We start from the raw sequence: 14,141 nt of genomic DNA on the forward strand, positions 1-14,141 counted from the left end.
AAAGACCTACATGTAAGGCCAGACACTATAAAACTCCTAGAGGAAAATATAGGCAGAACACTCTATGACATACATCAAAGCAAGATCCTATTTGACCCAACTCCTAAAATAATGGAAATAAAATCAAGAATAAACAAATGGGACGTCATGAAACTTAAAAGCTTCTGCACAGCGAAAGAAACCATAGACAAGACAAGAAGGCAACCCTCAGAATGGGAAAAAATACTTGCCAATGAAGCAATGGACAAAGGATTAACCTCCAAAATATATAAGCAGCTCATGCAGCTTAATACCAAAAAAGCAAATAACCCAATCCACAAATGGGCAGAAGACCTAAATAGACATTTCTCCAAAGAAGACATACAGATGGCCAACAAACACATGAAAAGATGCTCAACATCACTCATCATCAGAGAAATGCAAGTCAAAGCCACAATGAGATATCACCTCACACCGGTCAAAATGGCCATCATCAAAAAATCTAGAAACAACAAATGTTGGAGAGGGTGTGGAGAAAAGGGAACTCTCCTGCACTGTTGGTGGGAATGTAATTTGGTACAGCCACTATGGAAAACAGTTTGGAGGTTCCTTTAAAAAGTAAAATTAGAACTACCATATGATCCAGTAATCCCACTCCTGGGCATATACCCAGAGAAAAGCATAATCCAAAAAGAAACATGTACCAGAATGTTTATTGCAGCACTATTTACAATAGCCAGGACATGGAAGCAACCAAAATGCCCATCAACAAATGAATGGATAAAGAAGATGTGGCATATATATACAATGGAATATTACCCAGCTATAAAAAGGAATGAAATGGAGCTATATGTAATGAGGTGGATAGACCTAGAGTCTGTCATACAGAGTGAAGTCAGAAAGAGAAAAACAAATATTGTATGCAAACTCATATATACGGAATCTTAAAAAAAAAAAAAAAAGGTAGTGATGAGCCCAGTGACAAGACAAGAATAAGGATGCAGATGCAGAGAACGGACTGGAGGACACGAGGTTGGGGGGGGGGGGGGGGATGAAGGGGAAGCTGGGACGAAGTGAGAGAGTAGCATAGACATATATATACTACCAACTGTAAACTAGATAGCCAGTAGGAAGCTGCTGTACAACAAAGGGAGATCAACTTGATGATGGATGATGCCTTAGAGGGCCGGGACAGGGAGGGTGAGGGGGAGTCGCGGGAGGGAGGGAATATGGGGATATGTGTATAAATACAGCTGATTGACTTTGGTGTACCTCAAAAACTAGTACAAGAGTGTAAAGCAATTACATTCCAATAAAAAAAAAATTTACTTCACATAAGTGAAAGGCCTGCAATTTATTCATGCTGAGGTAATCTTCTCTTAAAATAACAAATAAAGCTCATTATATAAAGAACTGCCATTCTATATACTGTATAAGAATACAATTACCATATAACATGCATTCAGTGTTCTTCCCTCAATGGTTTGGAGGTGTAATTAAGGAGACCTAAGACATAATCTAAATGTTGTAAAATATGAAGGTGTAAACAGAGTAGGAAATATGACATTTTTAGAAAAGCTAATGTTTTAAATGCACTCATTTAAAAGAATTATTCAAATTTGCCTTTTAGCTTCACAGCTGTAAGTACTTAAAAGACAAATGTGATTTTTGAGAGCTAAAACTATGGAAGCATGGTATCAATCTATGGAGCTGAGAGAGCCTATGCATGGGGATTCAACAACCAACACCAGTCTTTACCTTCTTTTGAAGCAGTGACTGTAAACAACTGCAGTGACTTAACTTTACAGCTTTGATTCTCCAAAGGTGCTAGGTTGGATCAAGTCACCAATCTGGTGTTACCCTTTCATCTTAATGAAACACTGTAGACTATGCTTAAGAGGACCTGGTTTTAATTTCAAGTGGGGCTCAGGTCTCATTCAGCCTGACAGGTTTATCAGGACTGATTTTACCTATAACTCAGAAGGGACAGAAAAATCAGCAAAAGTACGCAAATACAGCATAAGAGAGGTAGAAGGAAAAGAAAAATCTATGGAAATTCAGAGGAAGGGGAGATTATTTCCACTTAGAGGTACTGAGGAGCAACCTAAAAATGGAGGTAACTCAATGCCCTCGAATGGCAGAACTGGGGCATGAGATGATGTCTAATAACCCAACACTACTAAAAATCTTGGACTAAAATCAAGTTTCAAAAGGCTGGAGTCTAAATGCAATGTGCTATCTAGGATTAGATCCCAGAGCAGAAAAACGACATTAGTAGAAAAACTAGTGAAGTACAGATAACATTTAGAGTTTAGTTAACTGCAATGCACCGAGGCTGGTTTCTGCAAATTTATCACAGTAACAGTATGTTAATATTAGGGGAAACTGGGTGACTGTATCCAGAAACTCATCTGTATTATCTTCATAACTTTTCTGTGAAGCTAAAATTATCACAATATTAGAAGTTTAGGGCTTCCTACGTGGCACAGTGGTTAAGAATCCGCCTGCCAAGGTAGGGGACACGGGTTTGATCCCTGCTCCAGGAAGATCCCACACGCCTTGGAGCAATTAATAAGCCTGTGTGCCACAACTATTGAGCCTGTGCTTTAAAGCCCATGAGCCACAACTATTGAGCCTACGTGCCGCAACTACTGAAGCCCACACACCTAGAGCCCATCCTCCTCAACAAGAGAAGCCATGGCAATGAGGAGCCCCATGCACTGCAAAGAACAGTAGCCCCTGCTTGCTGCAACTAGAGAAAGCCCATGTGCAGCAACAAAGACCCAACACAGCCAATAAATAAATAAATAAATAATTTTTAAAAAGTTTATTTTTTAAAAGTAGGGGGGAAAATAAAAATAAAAATAGGGGAAAAATAGGCAGGTAAAATAAAGCATGCTGACAAAGATGACTGAGGAGGCCTGGACAGCTGCAAAGAGCCTTACAAGACACTGAACAGTAAAATCTTGTACTTTTACTATTAAGAGAACATTTCCCAATTACCCTCTTTCTCTCAAACAGCACAAACAACAATAATAATTCCACTTCTGGGGATCTATTCAAAGAAACAATCCCTAATCAAGCTTTCACTTTATGTACAAAGATGCTCATAGAATTTTTTAATAATAAAAAAATGGGAACAATCTAAATACAACAATAGTTAAGTAAACCTATTATTAGACCTTTCTCCATAGTCCTCCTAAATCTACCTAACAAACTTCTCTATTTTTTGCCACGCTTCCTTGCCGTTGCTTCTGGATAGAACTGATTTGTATCTCAACTATACAAGACATCTATTTAAATCATATCCTGCTGACAGAGTACTTTAATATCTGTTTCATGGTCTAGATTATAAGATCCTTGAGAGCAGAAACTAAGTTATATTCACATCAGAATCCTTAGCACATAGCAGTTAGTAAATAAATTTTACAGAAATGAAATGTTAAATTATATAGGAGTCTAGTCTTGGATGAGTCTAGTCCCACAGAGGACAAATCCAAATTTTTTGAAGATCTATACAGTAAGCAGAAGCGACATATATCAGAAGGCCTAAGTCAGACACAACTAGCTCTGGGGGTAGTAGATTTCCTATCCTAGAATACAGAGGTAGCTGTAATATTCTGATAATGTCCACAAATAGAAGGGCTACTTTCACAGAGGGAGTATTAGCAATATGATAGAAATTGTGGTGACACATTGTGTATGGGTAAGAACAAGAGCTCTGAAGTTTTGAGTCTTAGCTCTGCCTTAATTTTCTCATCCATAAAAGGAGGTGACAGTAAATCTCCCTTACAAATTCGTGGTGAAGGTTAAATGAGATGATGCATATAAAAGCCTGGCATAGTGCCTAGCACATAGTAACTATTCAATAAAAGTTAATTTTTATTATTACCATTATTATTGCCTCTTAAACTTCTGGCCTTTACTTACATCAGTTGATTCAGATGTGAAGGAAAGAAATAACCCAAAGGAATCTGGTAGCATCTGTAACGTCTGTGAAGTTGTGGAATGAAAATTTCACATCTGGAGGCACAGTTAATATATTCATCACTTTTTATTATTGGTGATTGGAACTTGAAGAAGAAAAATAAATATTAAAAATCCAGACAATATATAAGAAATGAATTTAGATTTTAGGTGAAAGTATGAGTTCAGAGTAAGAAATAAAGATGGAAGAAAATATGAGACCTGGGAAGAAAATGCTTGTCCAAAGAGTAACTAATCCAAGTTACCACTGTATTGAAGGTCCCATGTTTTGTACCAGTGCAACACATGAGTAGTCACAGTAATAGAATAATAATATGGTAATAATGATAGTTGCAGCCATAGCTAATACTTACATAGTACTTATTATGTGCTAGGTACTGTTAAAATGCATTACTACATATATTAACTCATTTAACATATTATCTCTTAGACAGAAGTATTTAGGCTTAAGAATCCAATAGTTCTGGGATTTCCCTGGTGACGCAGTGGTTAAGAATCTGCCTGCCAATGCAGGGGACACGGGTTCAATCCCTGGTCCAAGAAGATCCCACATGCCGCCGAGCAATTAAGCCCATGCACCACAACTACAGAGCTTGAGTGCCACAACTACTGAAGCCCGTGCTTAGAGCCTGTGCTCCACAACGAGAAGCCACCACAATGAGAAGCCCACGCACCACAATGAAGAGTAGCCCCCACTCGTCACAACTAAAGAAAGCCTGCATGCAGCAATGAAGATCCAACACAGCCAATAAATAAGTAAATAAATAAATAAATAAATAAATAAAAGAATCCAATAGGTCTGAAGTTAAATATTGGCCCTACTATTAATGGCCAGAGAACCTTGAGCAAGTTACTTCACTTCTCTGAGCTTTAGTTTCCTCGTATCTAACTGGCAGTGAGAATACCTAACCCACAGGGATAATGTGAGGTTGATCTGAGATTAAATCATAAATGACCTATCATAGTGCCTGACTGCTAGCAGATACCCTGGTAGCTATAGCTTTATCATTGTTATCAATGTTGTAATTATTATTAAATCTTATGACCAAAAACATCATTCTGAAGGCATGCAGAGTAAAGTTTTGAAAGGGTAAACTTTTTTCTTCCTTCCTGAGTTCCTCTTCAGCTTTTAAAAAAATGGTAAGCATTCTATACTATCATTAAGCTTTTTCTCAGAATAAACTACACACGAATAAAAAAGTAGATTATAAAGATAAAAAGACCCTTAGACTAGCTTTAAAGATTTTTCCCTCTGGAAATAGTACTGGTGAAAATTCTACAGTTCCTTAAAGTAAATAGTGCTGAAAAGGATGAAAATGGCATATGGCTGGGGGAATCTTCCAAAGAAACTACTCTACACAACCATCCCCTGTTCTTTTCTCTGCCTTTTAAGGTCACGGTAACATGATAGAAAATCTGGGACTCACACCATCTGTCCAGGCAGTTCTATCACTGCTCATTTCTCTAGTTAAATAGTCAGAACACTTCACACTTCCCAAACACTGCTACCATAAAGAGCAGTTAAAGCAGAATGAAAGAAGCCTTTTCTAGCCAGAGATGTACTGGTTAGAAATGCACAGTTCTTTTGAGGTTTGACATGGGATCATGTCAGTGAGAAGAAAGAAATCCAAGCCTTAGAAAAAAAATTAAGAATAACAGGATTATAATACAAGCTCCAGAAATTACCTTTTTTAGAACAAAGATGACATTCTCATATGAGTTCTCTAAGAATAGATGTGGCAGTTTAATACTGAGATAATTATACAGGTTTCTGATCTGTAAATTTCTTGTAAGACTAAGAAGAGGAATAGTTTTCTTTACTACTACTGCTACTGAGAGTATTAATTATAGCAGCTAATAATAACTTAGCACTCAGGACATGCTTAAGTCTCTTCAAAACCCTTTTTGTGTATTAACTCAGTTCTTAAAACCACTCTATGCAGGAATTTCTATTACTATTCCCATTTTACATTTGAAGAAACTTAGGTACAGAGAGGTTAAATAACTAGCCCAAGATAATACAGCTGGTAAAATGGAGAGCTGGGATTCAAAAGCAAGCAGACTGACTCCATGCCTTTAATTTCTATGCTATACTATCTCCTAGTTTAAAAAAAAAAAGCCTTTAAATTATGCATTAAATTTGGCATCTTTATCATATTTGAATAAACAAACTATAGCTAAATGTCAAAAACACTTAGCTCCCTATTCGCCTAGCCATAGTGAGAGTGTCAATTACATATTCATTAACTTACTAATTTCTGTCTCATAATCAAAGCTTACGCAGCATGAAGGTGTTTGTTGTCATAAAGCAAAATAATTTTTTATAATAAGTGAGTTTCAGGAATATGCTCCAGGATCAGTGTCAATCTGGGGATACTTTATGACTTTGAGAAAAAGGTTTGGATTACTCTCAAACCTCCAGAACAAGTTTAACCTTACACAGAGATTCCTTGCCTTCAAATAAAGATTCAGTGATCCCAGCAGGGTATGTCTATGTACCCAGGAGAAACTAGCCTGAGCTTGGAATTCTTCTTCTGTGCTGTACAGAACATTCCCCGATGTGCCCAATGGCTCAAATTGATTCCATGTCAGGAGCCCCAATCTCAGCTAGCTGATGAGGTCAATTTATGCTGCTGCTCAGAGAACAACCATAAGGATGACAACGACAGTGATCACGTTAGCAATCATAATATTAATAATATTAAATAATAATACCAATGGTAACCACCACTCACTGATAACTTAATAAGCGCTAAGCACTCTGCTAAGTGCCTCACACTGTCAGGTGCATTAGAGAGGCGGTAGGGGGTAGCGATTACAAGTATGAACTCTAGAAACAGGCTGCTGTCTGACTTATTCGATGTGATGTTGAATAAATGACTTAAATTCTCAGTGCCTCACAGACTATCTGTGGTTGTTATGAGGATTAGATGTGTTAACACACAAAAAATGTTCAGAGTAGTGTCTGACATACAGGAGCACTACTCAAATTTAATGGATGAGGAGATGAATGTTCAGAAAAGCTAAAGGCCACAATTAGGGTGAAGCTGAGGCTTCCCGGGTCTGCCTGATTCCAGAGCCCACGCTCTCTGGGTTCTCGTTCACGTTCATCCTCTCTCTTTCAGAACTGTGAACAGGCCAACTGCATCATAAAGGGTACATTGTTACTCTAATGTCATTTTTGTCTTTTGTCATCAAGGAGTTTGACTATGGCAGTATTAAAAAAAAAATGTTCAAAATGCCAGTCTAACATATTGCAGTCCATTAATTAATTCAGAATTAAGACACTTTCCCCCTGCAATTTTCTATCTCAATCATGTGTCTTAAGATTATAATTGGCAGTGTCTCTCCTTTCTTGGTAGCACATAAAATAATGGTACATCTTACAATGCTTATGACCTTACATTTGACAAAATATGGTAGCTGTTAAGCCCGATGAGTATCCTTTAAGGATTATTCCTCAGTCTATGTTAAAGGCACATTCCCAGTATTCCTGACCTCAGCTCTAGCCAAACCCAATCTCACTTAAACTTCACTTCACCTTGACAACCTCCTTCTTACTGATCCTTACCCATTCTCATCAAATTATCAAGCTCCTACAGCTCTAACAACCAATCAGTTTCTTGGCTCAGGCTCGGGGCCTGATTTTTCTGTTCCTTATTTTGACTTTCCCTTTCTGATGACTCAAGGGTTTGCAATCACAGTGACTCTTTGGACTGACAAACCCAGGGGCACTTCCCCTTCATGGACTGTCCTAACAGGTAGTCCTCACTTCTCAAGCGTAGCTGGGCTCTCTGAGAAAACTAAGAAACCGTCAGCTAATAATGGAGCCTTGACAGTCTTTCTCTTGCCCCCATTTTCAGTTACTTTCGTATTTCTACCTTCTGCAGTTATTTCTATAGCCCCTTTTGTAAGTACTTATCTGATTCATACTTAAATTTTTTTCCTGTTTTGGCCTGAGTGCCTCCATTCCACATATGGTCAGTCTCTTCATAGAAGAAAAAAATGTCAAGTTTAACGTCATCTTTTCCCTGGAAAGATAGTTCCAAGCTGTCTTCTACCTAGGGAGAAGATGAAAACCTTCACAGACTGAAACAAAGGAAATACATTTTTTTTAATTAAAAAACAAAAGATTCTTATGTTTTATATAGAGAAAGTATAGGTTTTAAGACACTGTTTTTCAAGTTGGGACACATCAGTAGCACACCATCGTTTGATTTCTTTCTTAAATGCACACAAAATAATGTTGCTTCTTACAACTGATGACAGCTCAGAGTAAATGACTTACAGTAGTTAAAAGACCACACTGCAAAACATCCTGTTCCCAAGCCCCTTTTTCTGACTAAAGAAGGAAAGTAATCAAAGGAAAAATTTTTTTATTTTACTTATTTTTTTAGGTAAGAAGTGGACTTATTTAGAGAGAAACACACTCCACAGACAGAGGACAGAGTGTGGGCCACCTCAGAAGGCAAGAGTGGCCAACCCTTTAATAACCAAGTAAAACTATGAGGAAGTAAGTCTCTCATCACAATCAATAAATGAGTACCTATATAAATGTGGTATAGAAACCCATATATCATTATATTATATACATGAAAAAAAGAAAAAAGAAAAGTTAAAGAGTACAAAGAATTCTGAGAGCATTTTCCTAAGAAACTCATCCTACAAATAATCATGTTCCCATTGGACTTGGTGCACCTGTCTGCAGCAGCACTAATCACTTCATTGTTTATGCATTTGTTTTCTCTCAATTAGACAGTGTACTCCTCAAGGATAAGGATTGTACCTTATTCATCTTTGTGTCCCGGGTGCAGAGCACAGGGCCAGGCACAGTGAGTGTTAAGGAAACAACTGCTGAATGACTAGAGTTCTACTGCTTTGACTTTGCCCTCAGGAAGATATTTTACTAAATTTTTAAATAAACTAGAATGATTATGATGAGAAGAGTAATTTTCCAGGAACTAAACATACTTCTACTTGCTTTCCAGGACAACACCTCTCTGGGAACAAGCAAATTAAGGTGATTACCAGGGATCATAAGCTTAGGGCACAGGAATAAAAATTGTCTACAAGGAGATTTCATCTAAGCCACAATGACCTATTCCTAGTTGAACTGTGAGAAAATTGCTATGACCTAGGACATCTGAAATGAATAAGAAACCCAAGCACTGTTTGAAATGATTCTATATTTCTAACTGTTAGCAATCAGTGGAATGTTTCGAGATGATAATAATATGATGCCTACGTGAACATAAAATTAAATGACTCATGAGAAACAACATAACTTCATGTAGGGTAGATGGGATTCTTACTTATTATATTAATTATATAGTATACATTATATTAATTAATTATTATGTTATACTGCTGCCTAATAAAACGGCAATAAATTCTCCTGCAAGAGTCCAAGATCCTTTTTTCTTCCCACAGTCAAGAAGAAGCCAGATTTTCTAGTTTTCCTTAAATAGTGCAGAAGTCACAAGTGGTAATAATCTTCTGCTGAACTCATCCTGGCCAATACTGAGTAACAAAATGCTATATGCAATGCTCATAAACGTCTCTGAGTTGCTTAATATAAACTTTACTTTTGAGACATTACTAACAAAGTAAAGCAGATTTTTATTACTGACCTTCCCAAATTTGTGTTTGAGTGGGAGTCCTGCCTCTTGAAATGCTGAAATAATATCAGATTTGTAATCTTGTATAAAAACTCCTAGGTCAACATCTTTACTATAAGGAATAATGCTGCACTGCCGATACCATCCTAAAAAAAAAAAAAAAAGGAAATGAGAAAACTTCTTAAAAAACTTAGGTTTGGAAAAAATTAGTCATTATTATAATGGATAGTCTTTGTAACAGTATATTTTATTTCACAGTTTTAGCCTTAGTGTGCTTTACCAAAATTTTGAAAAATTAGATCCCAATTTAATATCTATGATTACAGGAGCCACTTATTGAAGATCATTTCTTTTATTCCTTCCTTCCTTCCTTTTTACTGGTCTGAGCACTCAGCAGCCTCAAAAAGTTTCATGACGTACTTTACTTTCTGAATAGTTTTATTAGCTTTTTTTTAAAATTTATTTATTTATTTATTTTATTTATTTATTGGCTGTGCTGGGTCTTCGTTGCTACACATGGGCTTTCTCTAGTTGCTGAGAGCGGGGGCTACTCTTCATTGCAGTGCGCAGGCTCCTCATTGTAGTGGCTTCTCTTGTTGCGGAGCATGGGCTCTAGGCATGTGGGCTTCAATAGTTGCGGTACATGGGCTCAGTGGTTGTGGCTCATGGGCCCTAGAGCACAGGCTCAATAGTTGTGTAACACGGGCTTAGTTGCTCCATGGCATGTGGAATCTTCCCAGGGCAGGGCTCGAACCCATGTCCCCTGCATTGGCAGGCAGATTCTTAACCACTGCGCCACCTAGGAAGTCCCTTATTTACTTTTTGAATACTTTGAATGGAAGGATTAGAAGGATATTAAGCAAACCATGGGACTAAATTAAGCAAACCATGGGACTAAAAACTCAAAAGATATCATGATAAATGATAAAGAAATTTTTTTAAACTGAAATTTATTTTATTACTTTTTAAAAATATTCATTTAATTTACTTATTTATTTGGCTGCTCTGGTCTTAGCTGCAGCATGAAAACTCTGCAGAGATCTAGTTCCCTGACCAGGGATCAAACTCGGGCCCCCTGCACTGGAAGAGCTGAGTCTTAACCACTGCACCACGAGGGAAGTCCCAAGAAATATTTTTGATAAATCTATAAAACAATCTTGCTTCAAAAAATTAACCCTTAAAGCATATAGCACATAAATGAGATGTACCTTTTTTTGCGGGGAATCAGGGAGAGGGTTACTCTAGCTGTAAGCTCCTTGACAGGAAGAACCATGTAAATTTCCCACAAAGCCTAATATACAGGATAATCATATAGCCCTGTTTACACCTGTTGTACCAACATAATTACTAATGGCACTCCTTTCACTCTCAAAAAGTCTCTTGAATTGGACAATAAATTATATGGTAACCCTATAAAAGCAGGAGCAGAATTAATTTTTGTACAAATACAGTTATAACCTACTACAGTTATAAACAAGAGGGAATAAAAACCAAAAAAAATTTTTTTTAATTCTACATAATTCTAAAATCCAAAGGAGCTTGAGCTAATGCACAGTGGAAAGAATCCAAAATCTTTCTCGGATTCTACATTTCCCCATCTCAGAATGAACAGAATGTGGTAAGGCGGTGATGTCCAATCATGATCTAGAAAAGATTCATGGAAGACGTTATGACATTCCCTTTCCTCTTAGAAGCTTTTGGTGCAATGCAAGTTGTTTGTGTGGCGTGTAAGTAAAGAAATAGAACACAGGGTTTTTTTTTTAAGGTAATAACCACCTTTGGGATAGAAATAATAAAGTGTTAATCTAAAGATTACCTGAGAATCACATGTAGTTTGCATGTTGTGATATAAATTTTATACAGATCATTTATAATTTTGGGAAACAAGACATGGCCTTCCTAATTCTCTGTTTTAAGTTTCTGAACTTAATTCTTTAAAAAAATCAATAAATCCTTGCTCCATGCACTATGTTTATTCTGTCTATAAATATGACACTTCAAATACCACTGATGTTTTGTCATCTCAAGCAGTCATCCCTAAAGCAAAAGAGGATGAAATGTCAAAAAGACAAATGTAAAGCAACAAGAATTTTACCTAGACAAGTTCCACTGCTCAGCCAGAACCGTACTCCCAATTTCTTTAATGTTTTGGCTGCTAGTTGCAACAATTCTTTTGCACTCTTCCGAAAGGCCATAGCTTCCACAGTGTTATCATCAAGGTATTGCTACAGATAGAATAAATAGTCAGCTATTATAGCCATTTCTAAGTTGCCAGAAATATGTCTGTGACATTCAAATTAAGCTTGCAAATTAACCTCATATTATATATCTTTCTATTATAAAAATCAAGTTTCAGATTTTCTTGTTAGTCACACATTAAAACAAGACTATTAGAGTAGTTTCTAGGAGAGACAAGTTAAAGGGAAAGGAACAAAACCAGGATTCCCAAAAGATGAGATTTATACCTTTATAAACTCTCTTCTCTACATCACAATTTAGCAGATTGGCCAGTTAGGGGGAAAGAAGGGTAATTAAGAGAGCTACAGGCATATGTGAAGCACAATGCAGTCAATGATGTTTTCATCATTCACTGGAGCAAATAGTCTTTAAGACTGAATAGCAGAGTAGAAAGAACATGGGATTTTTGAATCACATTGTGTTTAAATCTAATCTCACTTCATTTTAACTATAACGTTATGCATAGCACTTCAGAAAAGTATAAGCTCTACAAGGAAAGTAACTTCATTTTGTTTATCACTAAATCTCCAATGTCTAAAACAGTGTTTGAATGAATGAGAGAATGAAAGAACAAACCTCTCTCAGATTTAATTTTCTCATCAATAATTAAAGGATAGTAATTATACTTTGCAGGACCTCTGTGAAGATTTAATGAGGTAATGGATGACATAAAAATGTCTTACAAATTTTGAAATTCTATGCAAATACTGTCATTTACTTATAGTCTTTTTGCTTTTCTGATTTTCTCCATTTTTGGGGTGTTCTGGAACTGAAGAAAGCACTATAAATTGTTCACTGGTGATTCACATCTATGGGACAAAATCTAAACTTCTTGGCATGGCAGACAAGAACATCGTGTTTAGGTCCAGAGTGCTGGTCCAGCCTTATCTCTACCCTCCTCATATTTCACTCCCCAAATATACCACAACTTTTCAAGCCTCTGTGGCTTTATAACATGTTTCCTCTGTCTGAAATGCCCTTGACTAACAAAATCTCTCAGGCCTCATTTCCACCCCTTGAAAAACATTCCCTGATTTTCCAGGAAGACATATGTATTTTTTCTCCCAGTGCTCCTCTTCAGCTCAACATTTAGAGAGAAAGAAATTATGTTTGATACTAGACATAGACAAATGAAATAATCTGTTCAATGAGCTTGTAACAGTTGCCATTTATATATATTTTTACTATAATTCTTATCATATTTAATTCTTTTTGTTACAGAACAAAAGATCAAAGTCTTTTTTAAAATTGAATTATAATTGACATACAATATTATATTAGTTTCAGGTGTACAACATAGTGATTCAATTTTTATACATTACAAAATGATGACCATGATAACTCTAGCTACCATCTGTCCCCATACAGAGTTACTACAATATTATTGACTCTACTCCCTATTCTGTACATTATATCCCCTTAACTTATTCATTTTATACCTGGAAGTTTATATCGCTTAATCCCCTTCACCTATTACTCCCATCCTCCTTATCATACTTCATTCTAATTGCTGACTCTATTTATATTTCCTCCAATAGGCTGTAAAGATGATTCCTTGAGGGCAGGCACTGAATCTCGCCATCACTGTATGTACAAATTTAAAATGGTGCCTGGCATATAATACGTGAGCAACACATACTGATAAATGGGTAAATGAATAAACAACTGACTAAGCCCTCCCATGCCCACAATATCCTAAAATATCCTTGCATTCTTTTACAATATAGTAGGAGGACATATAGTTCCTATAAGGACCATACATCTCAAGCAAAAACATATCCTTAGGAAAAAAGAGGGATTCCTGAAAATAAGTTACATTCTCCAGAATACACAAAGTTTATCTCTTCATTATGAAAACATCTTCAGAGTCACAGTTCTCTTAGAACACATGACTGGAATGAGAGATGCATGTTCATATCTCTGTTGTAGGGGGAAAAGCCTGGAGCTAGGAATTTGGAGACCGAGAATTTACTCCATGCTCAGCCAATAATGACTGTGCAACTTACATTTTGAAACTCCAATTTTCTTATCAGTTAATGGTGAATCCTTGGCTTATTTCACAGAGTGACTGAAAGGATCAAATTAAATAACAGAAATGAAAACATTATGTTCTACAAAAATATTACTCTGATAATTATGTCCAACTGAGGCTGCCCCTGCATAGACACACTCTCAGCTCTGACATACCTTTAATAACGACTCTCCCAGAAATTCCATTTCTTAGAATTGACCCTCATATGTGTCAAAGTATAAATATGTATATACGTATACACCTTATACATCTGTTATGGACTTTAAAAATTATAGTTATACACACTT

General features: G+C 36.5%; 1 protein-coding gene across 31 annotated transcripts in view; it reads right to left on the reverse strand.

Annotated features, from left to right (window-relative positions):
- Positions 1-14,141, reverse strand: part of FKTN (fukutin) — an 80,817-nt gene that overhangs the window by 21,080 nt on the left and 45,596 nt on the right. For 16 of the 31 annotated variants that reach the window (XM_057721567.1, XM_057721590.1, XM_057721585.1 and 13 more), the window contains 4 exons: positions 11,680-11,809; positions 9,597-9,730; positions 7,900-8,027; positions 3,910-4,002 (listed from right to left, as the gene is read on the reverse strand). In XM_057721567.1, coding sequence (XP_057577550.1) covers positions 3,910-4,002; positions 7,900-8,027; positions 9,597-9,730; positions 11,680-11,809 — 485 coding nt within the window. The remainder of the gene's footprint in view (positions 1-3,909; positions 4,003-7,899; positions 8,028-9,596; positions 9,731-11,679; positions 11,810-14,141) is intronic. The other 15 variants (XM_057721578.1, XM_057721579.1, XM_057721587.1 and 12 more) reach the window with 5 other exon arrangements.

The sequence above is a fragment of the Hippopotamus amphibius genome, chromosome 2, assembly GCF_030028045.1.
Source record: "Hippopotamus amphibius kiboko isolate mHipAmp2 chromosome 2, mHipAmp2.hap2, whole genome shotgun sequence".
Lineage (NCBI taxonomy): Eukaryota > Metazoa > Chordata > Mammalia > Artiodactyla > Hippopotamidae > Hippopotamus > Hippopotamus amphibius.